Below are 12,068 nucleotides of genomic sequence, written 5' to 3' on the forward strand. Positions count from 1 at the left end.
ACACACACACACACACACACACACACACACACACACACACACACACAAAACCTTTCCAGTTTTCAGTAGTCCCACATTCTTGACCCCCTATCTCTGATCTGTGACAGGATGGAATCAGGGTCAGAAGGGCAAAGGGTAGCAGGGAGAATAGGGTCAGTTACAGATTGGGTGGGGGGTTTGGTAATTGAGTTGCTAAAAAGGAACAAAAGGGTAGAAATGAATGTATAGGCTGTTCTTTCTGGTCCTAGCCTCCCTGCCCTACTACGTGCAGTGAGTAGTCTTTTTCAGAGCATGTATAGCCCCTGTTGCTCAGGGCCTGTGGGTGGGCTAGGGGAACCAAAGGCTAGAGAGTGAGGATGTCCCAGCAAAGTAGGGCCTCTGGCAGAAGCAGATGTGGTGCCAGAGCAGAAAAGCCATCACCTCTGGGTTGCCTGTAACCAATTCAGTCAGGTTTATTTCTAATGTGAAATTTTTGAATATTTTTTTCCAATTAACTTGTAAAAACAATTTTTAACATTCATTTTTTGAGTTCCAAATTCTCTCCCTCCCTCCCCTCCCCTTCTTGAGAAGGAAGTAATTTGATATAGATTATACATGTGCAGTCATGCAAAACATCAGGTTTATTTCTAAACCCAAAACTTTATAAACATGGCAGGCAAGACTGGGTGAAGGTCAATGAAGGCATGGGGTGGTCTGGATATGTCGTTTTTGTCCCACCCCTCACCCAAGTCTCAGTTGCATTCCTCTGGGGAAAAGGTGGTGGAAAAGTTGGGGGGAAAGGACTTGTGGAGTGTATGGGGCTGGGGGTCAATGGGGCCTCTTACCTGTGGCGACTAGCTGGGCGGTGGACAGTCTGAGCCTGTGGCCCCCCAGGACTGAGAGATCGGGCCCCAGTGTAGAGGCTGTAGCCCCGGGATGGGTAGCTCGCAGACCAGGCTGCCCCAGCCAGCAAGCAGCAGAGGCAACAGCTCCAGAGTGAGGTGGGGGCCATGCTGGGGGAGGCTCCACTCTGTGTCCGGCCTCAGCTGCACATCCCAGCCCAGCTGGCTGCTTTTGCCTCAGTCCCAGGGGGATCCTGACGCTCCTCAGGAAAGAGCTACCTCCACCCAGAAGGACAGAACACCCCTGTCCCCCCTTCCCCACCCCAGCTTCCTGCCTGCCAGAAGTTTTTTCAGAGCCTCACACCCCCTCCTTATCCTTCCCCTATCCTGGTCCTACCCCCCTCCTCTTTCTGTTCCTCCCTCTCTTCTTTCCGCTCTCCTCTCCTCTTCAGAAGAGAGTCTGTTCTTTTTGCACCTAGTCCCCCAGTCCTTCTTTACCTATTTGGGTCTGTCTCCTCAAGCCCCTTTCTCTGGCCCCCTCACAGCCCTCTCCTTGCTCCCCACTCTTCTGGATTTCCTTGCCACCTTCTTTGCCCCATTCCTTGCTCACTGGTTCCTCTGGGATGATGAGGCTGTGCCCCTGTGGCGGTTCTGAGTGAGGGTGGCTGTGTGGGGCGGGACCTGGCCTCCTGCCTCTCTTCCTCCCCTCCCCCCAGTCTGGCTGGAGGTCCAGCCTACCACCCCCCCCTTCCAGCAGCTCCACATCTGCTTCTTGTTAACGCCGGGAAGGAGAAAAAAAAAGGGGGGTGAAACAGAAATGTGGAGTTGCCGCCGGGCAGGGGGCCAGCCACTCAGACAGGGCCATATGGAGCCGGGGCCAGAGCTGGGGCGGGAGAAACCTGGGGCCAGCCACTCATATAGGGAGTCAGAGCAGCAGTGGCAGCAGCAGGAGCAAGAGCTGTTCTGGGGGTTGACTCTGGGACCAGGGGCAGTGGGGGCTGGGGGAGGGGTACCTGGAAGAGGTGGGAAAGGGTCTAGACAACTTGTGTCTTGGCTAGGACATGGAGGAGAAAGAGGGAATCTGGAGAGAAGAAAGAGGCTAGCTAGCCACTACGGGTGACTTAAGCCTTAGTTCAATCCAATGCAATTTATTTAAGTGCCTACTATGTGCAAGGCACCGTGGTGGGTGCTAGGCGTAGAAAAACCAAAATGAAAAACAGTTGCTATCCTCACAGAGTTTGTGTTCTAATTTGGAAATGCATAAACATACATGTTTTATGTATACAGGTGTGTGCATATATATGTATGCATACACATGCATGAGCACACACATACACACAGACATATACACACACACACATATATCTATATATAATTTCAGGAAGAGGAGGAAAGAACTAACAATTAAGGGCATCAGGAAAGACTTCTCAAAGGAGGGACCATACAAGCTGAGTTTTGAAGGAAGGCAGAGATTCTAAGAGGGAGGCAGGGGTGTGCTGGTAAATGTTTAATCATCAGCTCTCAAAAAACTTACCACACATTTTTACACTTAATCTGCATTATTCACATTTTCTCTATCACTTTCTCAAGTCTAGACTACCAACGAAACAATAAATCAAACCCTGAGTGGTAGCAATTTCTGAGGTGTAAATGCTCACACTGAAAATTTAACAATTGGCTCTTAAAAGCCAGTTTGAGTTGGTTCTGGCATATTCCTGGGAAGTGAGGAGGGCGCACATTTAGGGATGAGGGATGGTTGGAACAGGAAGTAAGGCCAGTTTCCCAGTGGAAAGAGGTTACAGGCTGGACTAAATAAATGATCTCCAAGGTCCCTTTCAGTTCTTAAGATTCTGTGTTTCTAGGAAATTTAAAAGGCAGAGAAGGTGGTGGTGGAAAGATGATTGAGTCTGGATCAAGTATGAGATGATGATGAGCATCCACATAAAACTGTCCAACAGGAAGTTGGAAGTGTAGAAATGAACCTCGAGAGACAAGATGGATGAAGTGGGAGATTTGGTTGGGAGTAGATGATGCCAAATATCTCAGAATATCTTGGAATACCTTCACAGTAGGTTGTGAAACACTCTCATAGTAGGATTTTGAATATCCTCACAGTAGGTTATGAGATATCCTACAGATTGGACTGTGGGATATCATCAGCATGGGTTTTTTGGAGACTCACTAAAGGTCGAGGACATCCTTACAGTAGGATGAGGGACAGACACCCTCATAAGAGGCAGAGAGGATGAGTAATGGATTTCAAGTAGCAGGGCATTGGGAGCATCTGGTGGTGGAGATAATATACAAGTCAGATAGATGGGATTAATGGAGTTGGGAGTTTGTACCTAGTACCTAGTACCTAGGTACCTAGTAGCCTTACCTGAAACCTTTTGAAAGTCATGGAGGATTAGGAGGACAGAAGGTGGGATTGAAAGGTCATAGTGGCAGTTGGTCAGATGGGGGAAAGGAAAGGAGAGTGTTGAGGTTCCAATGGCAGTTGGCTGAGGAGGGGTCCTTGAGCTACATGAAAGGTGAGGTGTAGAGAGAGTACCACCAGGTCTTCCTTGGAGTCTGTGACAGTGAAGGGTCCACATCAGAGTACAAAGAGCCACTAGAGCATGGTAATAGCCACAATTAGATTCTCAGTGAAAGAATGACATTTTTTAAGTAAATGACATAAATTTGGTGTCACTAAAAGTGTTTTTCTCTTATATCTTCTTATTCAGAAGCAAATTTTTAAAATGATTTTTCTTAAATATTAACATAAATGCAACATTTATGAAAAAATCGTCAAGAAACTTACAAACAGATCATAGATTATCTAATCAAATCCTCAGTCAAATTTAACCATTTATATTTTGATCAAATACAAAACCAATGCAAATGAAGTTATTATACCAAACAATTTAACAGAGTAAGTTCTTAATGAAGATGCGCTAGCTAAAAAATCTCCTTGTGATTTTATGTGTTTCTTTTGGTTTTGTTGATATATACACATATATAAAAGTGAAAAAGAGGCAGCTAGGTGGCAAAGTGGATGGAGCTCAGGGCCTGGAGTCAGGAAGACTGATCTTTTGGAGGTTCCATCTGGCCACAGACACTTAATAGCTGTGTGACCTTGGGCAAGTCACTTAATCCTGTTTGCCTCAGTTTCCTTATCTATAAAATGAGCTAGAGAAGGAAATGGCAAACCAGTCTAATATCTTTGCCAAGAAAACCCCAAATGGAGTCACGAAAAGTCCACAGAAGTAGAAAAGGGTGCCTTGGGAACTAGAGGATTCCCTCTTATTGGAGGTCTTCAAGCAGAGGTTGGATGGTCACTTGTTGGATATATTATGGTGGGGATTCCTTTTTGAGTATGGATTAGACTCGATGACTGTTGAAGTTCCAACTACAAAATTCTGAGATACATGCATGGTGTCCCATAAGTCTTAGTGAAGTTTTAAGCTTTAATAACTTCAGAAGCATGAATGCTAAAAACTTACCAAAATACCTGCATTTGAAAGGCTAATCATATACATTTAAAAATATTGATGTTTCTTATTAAAATTCAACGTAATCACCATCTTTTGCTATACCTTACACTAATTGATTTCTGAACTTTGCAGAACTTTCATCAGCTGTTGATCATTGACTGAAAGGATTCCTAGGCTTGCAATAATCCAAGGAGTGCAGTTTTGATGCCTAGAAACAGTTTTGATATGACCCCACAAGAAAAAGTCTAATAGAGGGAGATCAGGTGACCAAGGTTGCCCTATATCAAATCCACTGGTCTGAGAAAGTATCATCCAGAAACTCTTGCACATACAATGCATAATAATCAGGTACCCATCTTGTTAAAATTAAAATCGTATTATTTAAAAGATGCAAAACTAAATAGGTTCAAAGGAAATTTAAACAAGCTTTCAAATGATTTTTTTTAAGTATACAGAATTTCTATTTGTGCAGTTATCAAAGCTTAAAACTATACTAAGACTTTTGGAACACCAGGTGAGGAGGTTGGAATTAGTGTACATGCTGTTTTGACTCTCCTGTCTTCACTCTGCACGTGGTAAGGGTGTAGTGTCAATGGGTAATCCAGGCCATACTCATTGGCACTTACAGATTTCCCAGACCCAGAGCAGTCAGTAGAAAATAAACAAAGGAGAATTTTATGATGAACTGTTCTTTTCTCAGACGCCCATGGTAACGGGGGGAAGAAAGATGCACAGTTTGGATGAGATTTATTGGAGCCATGCCAGCCCAGGTGGCGGTCCAGCTTGGGTAGGATTTCATAGCAAGAATCTTCATGCAGTGGGGACCACATTCTTTCTTCCTATTCCTTCCAACTCCCCTCTTTTCTCATGTGCAGCATGTAGTACAAGTGTCAGGGAAAATAATAATGACAGTAATAATTACATCTTTCACTGAAGTACTATCTTTTTAATACTTATTTGTGATCATATGACAGTGCTCCAATGTGATCTCATTGACTTGGCTCTTCCCTTCAACAATCCAGATCACCCCCTACTTACACCCCATTCCAAGCCCCTTTGGCCCTTGTTCATGTCTCCCCATAATTCATCAAAGGGGATCCACCTAACATGCTTTCCCTTGAAATCTTGAGGAAACTAAGGAGAACATGGGTCACATTACTCTTCCTCTCTCTTACCATATGGCCAGCCCATCATTTTTGTTCATATATTTCTTTGATAACATCTATTATGCTACTTTGGGGGAATTCTTTGTAAAGTGTCAAAGCCTACTTGCACCCACCATATACCTCTGTTGCCTTTTAATTCTTTAAGGACTGTGCTGTCCTCATAGCATTACAACACTGGAAGGATATTATTGGTTTTTAAAAGATGGGCCCTTATTTCAAGGAGAAACTTCTAACCTAGGTCTTTTGATTCTAACCCTACAGCTCTTTCCATTATACCCTGCTGTCTCTTAGCTATATTGCATTATTGCAGTCTGTCTTCCTTCTCCTTCCCCCATCCTTCCCCACAAGAAAACCATAAATGCTATGTGAGCTGGAATCTCTCTTACTTAAACTGTATGTCTCTCCTCAGGCTAGTCCTTGAAAGATTACCAGGAACATAGTTAGGCCTCTGCCAGCCAATGGCTGGTTGCCCTCTAATTCCTTGAAAAATTTTTTAAATTAAAATTTATTCTTTTAATTAACAGAAATCTATTGTCTCTCCCTCCCATCCATCCCCCCAAATTTGAGGAAAAAGAAAAACAAATTCCTCATAACAATTAAGCATAGTCAAGCAAAACACATTCCCTCAATAGCTGTTAATACACACACACACACTTTTCTGCAATCATAGATAGTCATTTTGTTAATCAGAATTCTAAGTAGCTTTCAGGGTTGCTTGTTTTTACAGTGTTGTTATTGTAGAAATTGTCCTGGTTATGCTAATATTCATCAGTTTATTTAAGTGTTAAAAACTGTTCATTTTCATGGCTGGAGCACTGGCCCTGAAGTCAGGAGGACCTGAGTTCAAATCTGGCCTCAGACCAAACACTTGACATTTACTAGCTGTGTGACCCTGGGCAAGTCACTTAACCCCAATTGCCTAAAGTTAAAAAAAAAAATTGTTCATTTTTATAATATTGATGTATAGTATAAATTGTTCTGGTTCTGCTCACTGTTCTGCATGTGTTCATACAAAAATTTTCATGTTGCTTTAAAATCTTGTTCTTCATTTCTTATAGCACAACAGTATTCCATTACATTTATAAATCACAATTTGTTCAGCCATTACCCAATTGATGGGAACCCCCTTAGTTTCCAGTTTTTTGCTACCACAAAAAGAGCTTTCTATATTTTTGTGAATATATGACCTTTTCTTCTTTGTTTCATTTCTTTGGGATATAAATCTAGCAGTGTTATAGCTGGGTCAAAGGGTATGTACTGTTTAGTAACATTTTGTGTATAATTCCAAATTGTTTTCCAGAATTGTTGTACCTTATCTTCCCACAGTCATTCCAACATGTTATTTCTTTGTGTGTGTGTGTGTGTGTGTGTGTGTGTGTGTGTTTTAAGGCAATTGGGGTTAAGTGACTTGCCCAGGGTCTCACAGCTGGTGTCAAGTGTTTGGTCTGAGGCTGGATTTGAACTCAGGTCTTCCTGACTTCAGAGCCAGTGCTCTATCCACTGTGCCATCTAGCTGCCCCTCTTTTTTTTTTTTTTTTAAATAATCTTTGCTATTCTTAGGGATGCCCTCTAATTCCATCAAGTTTTATAAATGAAAGGGGTAACACACTGAAAATATTTCTTTAAACTTCCTTTAAGATCATAACATCTTGCTGTCTGTTATATGCCCCTTAACATTCAGCTAGGTGGTACAGTGGGTAGAGCAACAGGCCTAGAATCAGGAAGATATGAATTCAAATCTGGCTTCAGACACTTTCTAGCTGAGTGACCTCAGATTGCCTCAGTTTCCCCATCTGCAAAAGGGGGATAGAACCAAATGGGAGGATCAAATGAGATGATAATTGTGAAGTGCTTAGCGTAGCACCAGGTGCATAGTAAGCACTATATAAATGTTAGCTATTATTCCATCAACTTGGCTCTAGGAAAATCAATTGATCCAGGGTCTCCAGATCAGTCCCTTCTCCTGATTAAATAAGTACTGTATCTGTTTTTACTGATGAGGAAGATAATTAGGCCCAGCACAGTTATGTAAGTGGCAACCCTGGTATTCAAATGGAGAAAATGCTGAATTTGTAGTTACAAGACTCAGGCACGAATCTTAGCTCTGCTACTTATTACCTGTGTGACCTTGAATAAGGAACAACATCTTTATACTCCCTGCTCAACCTGTAAAATCAAGACATTGATTTAGTGGTACTTGGCCCCTTTCAAATCTGAGCATGAGGGCCCAGTCTTCTCCCCTAATATCTCCCAACATGGCTTAAGTCAGGGCTTTCCCCTCAAAGCACTAAACCAGGAATGAGAGGATGAGTTAGAATTCTGGCTTTGCTGCTGGCTATAGTTTTGTGACCTTGGGCAAGTCTCTGCCCCTCTTTGTTCCTCCTTTTCCTCCTGTGTAAAATGAGGGGGTGAAACGAGATCCTTTTAAATTAGATGCTCTCTCTTTGTCATTATACTGCCATTCCCAGAGCTGAGGACCAAGATCCTATAGCCCCCATTTGTTGAGTTGTGGAGTTTCTGCTTTCACCATCCCTAGACAAGTCCACAAGCCTCGGTAGTCCTAACAACATTTTTTTTTGGGGGGGGAGGAATCTTCATTTGAAATTTTCCTATAGCAACCTCATATAACATTTCCCCCTTACTGGGGCTTGTGGCTCTATCTTTCCTAAGTGTTATGCTGAGCCTTATACCTTCTTTAGTCACAGGTTTCTAGGAAATATCATACAGGTATACAGTAGCTCATAACCACAGGCCCTCCCAGGACACAAATTTCCAGCTCCTTTCACTATCTCTCATCCCAGCTCCTCTAACTCTCAGCTGTGCACCTTTCTGCCTCGGATGCCATATCTGATTTCAGTTTCCCAGAGAGGCTAGGTCAAACAATCCAGATGCAGGGGTGGAGAACCTGCAGCCTGGAAGCCACATGTGGCCCTCTAGGTCCTCAAGTGCTGCCCTTTGACTGAATTCAAACTTCACAGAACAAATCCCCTTAATAAAAGGATTTGTTCAGTAAAACTTGGACTCAGTCAAAAGGCTGCACCCCAGGACCTGTGGCCTTCCCCACCGACCATTTTCCCTTTGGTTATTTGCAGGGCACAGAAAGCACTAGAGGATAATAGGGGAGCAAACCTATCTCAGCAATTGTAGGGTTCTTCCCTTCACTCTACCTTTTTCCTTCTTTCAGACTTTTGTGGGGAGGGAAGACATGATTACTGTCTTCAAGTACTGTCATTTGAAAGAGGGATTAGACCTCCTTTGTTTAGCCCTAGAGAGTAGAACTAGGAGCAAAGAAAGGAAGAAAGTTGCAAAGAAAACAATATAGGCACTTTCTAGAGCTGTCCAAACTGGTTAGAGTTGGTGGGACCCATGTCATTGGAGGTCTTCAGGTGAAATTTGGATAACCACTTGTAGGGTTAGGGTCTGTTGTAGAGGGAATTCTTCTGAAGGTTTGGGTTGGACTTCATGGTTGCTGGAGGCCCTTCAAGCTAAGAAGTTTCGCGATTCTGTGGGACTGCTTTCCACAGAGGAGACACTTAATACACTGAAAGGAGGAAAATGTACCTGTGAAAATGCTCCAACGCCCCTGCAGGTCAGTGTGTTCCGCTTTAGCCCTGGGAATCTGAAGCAATCCCAAGAAGTTTGGTTTTGGTTTGGCTTGGTTCTCTGTATTTGGGAAGCCTCAGCTTCCATCCAGGATCAGCCTTACAGTTTGAGTCCACAAAGAGGGTAAAGGGAATCAGTTCCCTGGGAAGTGGATCCCAAGCTCTCTCATTGGGCCCTCAACTGCTCCAGAGGAACAGAACTAGGAATGACAAGACATTTGCAGACTCTTTCAGTTCCTACAGGTGGGCTCCCCCAGGAGGAAAATTTAACTGGAAAGGAATCTTTTTTTCCCCCTAAAGGATGGGTCAAAGTGGCATATGCATAAGGCACTCCATGTGGGGTTATGGTAGTGAGGTGGGGTGGAGAGAGGAAAAGAGAAGAGATTCTACCGAAATGTCTGAAAAGAATTGGTTGGGGATCCAAGATTTAGGAAACGCTGGTGCCACTCCTGAAGAAGTAAAGGTTGATGACTGGGTCTGAGGAGTCGGGCTGTCGTTGCGGAGGGAGAGAGTGGTGCGCTTGTGGGGAAAGAGAAGAGCAGTACTCGGGTTGGACAGAGCCGAGAGAACACCCAGGTGTGCCAGTGCAGCTCCCTCGATGCCCACCCCTGCCCCACCCCGGCTGTTCCAACCTCAGGGCAGCTCCTGGGCCCTGCTCCTCCCCCTCTCCCCTCTCCCCCCTCCCCACCATGAAGCAACTGGCTTACATTACCCCTGACAGCTCCGGAGCCCAGCCCAGCCCCCTCCCACAACTCCCTGCCATTCCCTTTTATGGAGAGAAAGAGAGAAGGGGGGGGAGGCCCCGGGGGAGGGAGAAACTGAGTGGGCAGCGAAGAGCTAAGAGTATTTCAAGAAGCCTCTTCCCTAGCTTATGACCTCTCTAGCCTCAGAGACACCCAAGACACGGCTCATTTCCTCTGGGTCCAAGTCTCATCCTCTCCCCAGCCCCTCCTCTTACTGGGAACCCGGGACTCTTCTTTCGAGGCTCGGCCCTCCCCCCACCCACATCCGGGGGGTGATTTCCCATTTGACCAAAGAGCCAAGATTTGAGGTCTGGATTCCGGGAGGGTGGCCCGCCCGCCCCCAAACCCTATCTCTCTGGGGTGGAGGAACGATGGGGGGGGATTTCTTGATCGCCCTACCCTTGAACCCTTCCCCAGCCAGGGCAGGCATTGGGCAGATCTCAGACACTCCCCCATCCCCCCTTTTTCTTTTTTTTAGGATCAGAGGACAAAAGGCTGGGAAGCGCTCCTTGGGCTGGCGGGAGGGAAGACCTTTTTTCCCATTGAAATCTCAGCCTCATCTCCCAGCTCTGGCCCGTGTGCTCCGACGCTCACTCTCCTGCCCCAGGGAGGAACGGTCTCGAACCCAGGACCTAGAGGAGTGCAGCAACGAAGTAGGGCGGCTTGGCAAAGCCCAAGAGGAAACACCTGGCGGGAAGCGGGCGGGGGCAGCGGCCCAGGGGGCCCCAACAGGAAAGGGGGGACGCTGGGTGGGGAGGGCGCAGAGGTCAGGCTAACCACTTCCCCGAGCCCGGGGTGCACTCTCTGGCCAACCCAGATATTGGCTCCTCGGTGTCGGGAAGAGGCTTCCCCCGCCTGCCCGTCTTCCTGACCTTTGCAGCTAGGGCTCTAGTCAGCTGTTGCCAGCTGTGTGGAGTCAAGCTCGGCTAGCCGAGCTGTCTCGGGGCTGAAGGCGGGAAGTAGGCAGGGCTGGGACGGGTGTGTACCTCCGTGTGTGTATGGAGGAGGCTGGGCTCATTGGGAGTGGGGTGTCTGTAGTTGTAGGAGGCTGGCCTCAGAGGGACTGTCAATGTATCTATTTGTGGGTGTGAAAGGCTGGATTCAGTAGGTGTGTGTTGGGATGTAAATATAGGAAGCTGGTCTCTGAGATGTCATTGTGATAGTAACAGTTTGAGTTATAAGGTGAGTTTTGCCTTGAATGTATTCTCACATCACCAAGCTGTTAAGGCATGTCCTGATTTCTCTTGGTTTCAGTATTTCCACCTTATCTGCACAGACACTGTACATCAAAACAGTGTTTATGTTGCTATTATCTTGAAAAGCTTTAGAATTGAGAACCTTGGCTAAGCTGCCATTTTTCTCCAATGAAATCAGTGAATGTCAGCTGAAAGGGATCTTGCAGGCCCTTTAATCCAAGCTATACCTGATCAAGAATCCCAATATGTGGTTTTCTAGCCCTTGCTTGCAAGGTCCCCCCTCCCCCAACTTACTCAGGCAGCCCATCTGAATCACTTTGGGACCTTGTATGGTTTGTTTTCCTTTTTGAAACTTCCTCTCACTTTGATGTAAGAGTAATGAACTCTCCTGGCAATGTTGACTAAAATCCAGGTTTATGTTAAGTGGCCATGTGCATGTTAGGTTTCATCTTTTTCCCCTGGTGTGGTGGAAAGCACCCTAGATTTAGAGACAGCACCTGGATTTGAGTCCCAACTCAAACACTGTGAACACCCAAGTGACCAGGTCATTCCTATCCTATGCTCAGAAAACTTCTGTAGCTCTAAGTGTCTACTAAATAATGACCTTAACCTCAAAACGCCTTAGCTTGGCATTCCAGGACACTGTGGGAGCCAGTATCCTCCTTTGTGAAATAGAAATAAATAATACTGGCATCACCTAACTCAAGATTGCAATGAGGAAAGTGCTTTTGTAAACCTTGGTTCTGTCTCCTCCTTGCTTCTACCCCTGTATCAGTTGTATATTTTAGTCTAAATAGCCTACATATTGCTCCTCATACATGATATTGCATCTCTAGCCTCCAAGACTCTGAACAGGCTGCCACCCACCCTCTCTTTTCCTCCACCTCTCCCTTCTAATGAGGCCTTCCGTGACCCTCCTAACTACAAGTGTGTATATGAAGGCGTCTAGGTTCTCAAGTGGGATGCCTGTGCAGGAGGTAACGCTCTGGAGGGAGGTGTGCAGGTAGCTGGGCTATCGTGTGTGTGTGTGTGTGTGTGTGTGTGTGTGTGTGTGTGTGTGTGTG

At 45.5% G+C, this 12,068-nt stretch overlaps 1 protein-coding gene across 1 annotated transcript in view; it reads right to left on the minus strand.

Annotated features, from left to right (window-relative positions):
• EMILIN1 (elastin microfibril interfacer 1) overlaps nucleotides 1-1,146 on the minus strand; it is an 11,151-nt gene extending 10,005 nt beyond the window's left edge. Inside the window, exon 1 of the mRNA XM_027850480.1 lies at nucleotides 825-1,146. Coding sequence (XP_027706281.1) covers nucleotides 825-991 — 167 coding nt within the window. The 5' untranslated portion in view covers nucleotides 992-1,146. The remainder of the gene's footprint in view (nucleotides 1-824) is intronic.
• Between the last annotated feature and the right edge of the window lie 10,922 nt (nucleotides 1,147-12,068).

The sequence above is a fragment of the Vombatus ursinus genome, unplaced genomic scaffold, assembly GCF_900497805.2.
Source record: "Vombatus ursinus unplaced genomic scaffold, bare-nosed wombat genome assembly UNPS02009062.1, whole genome shotgun sequence".
Taxonomy (NCBI): Eukaryota; Metazoa; Chordata; class Mammalia; order Diprotodontia; family Vombatidae; genus Vombatus; species Vombatus ursinus.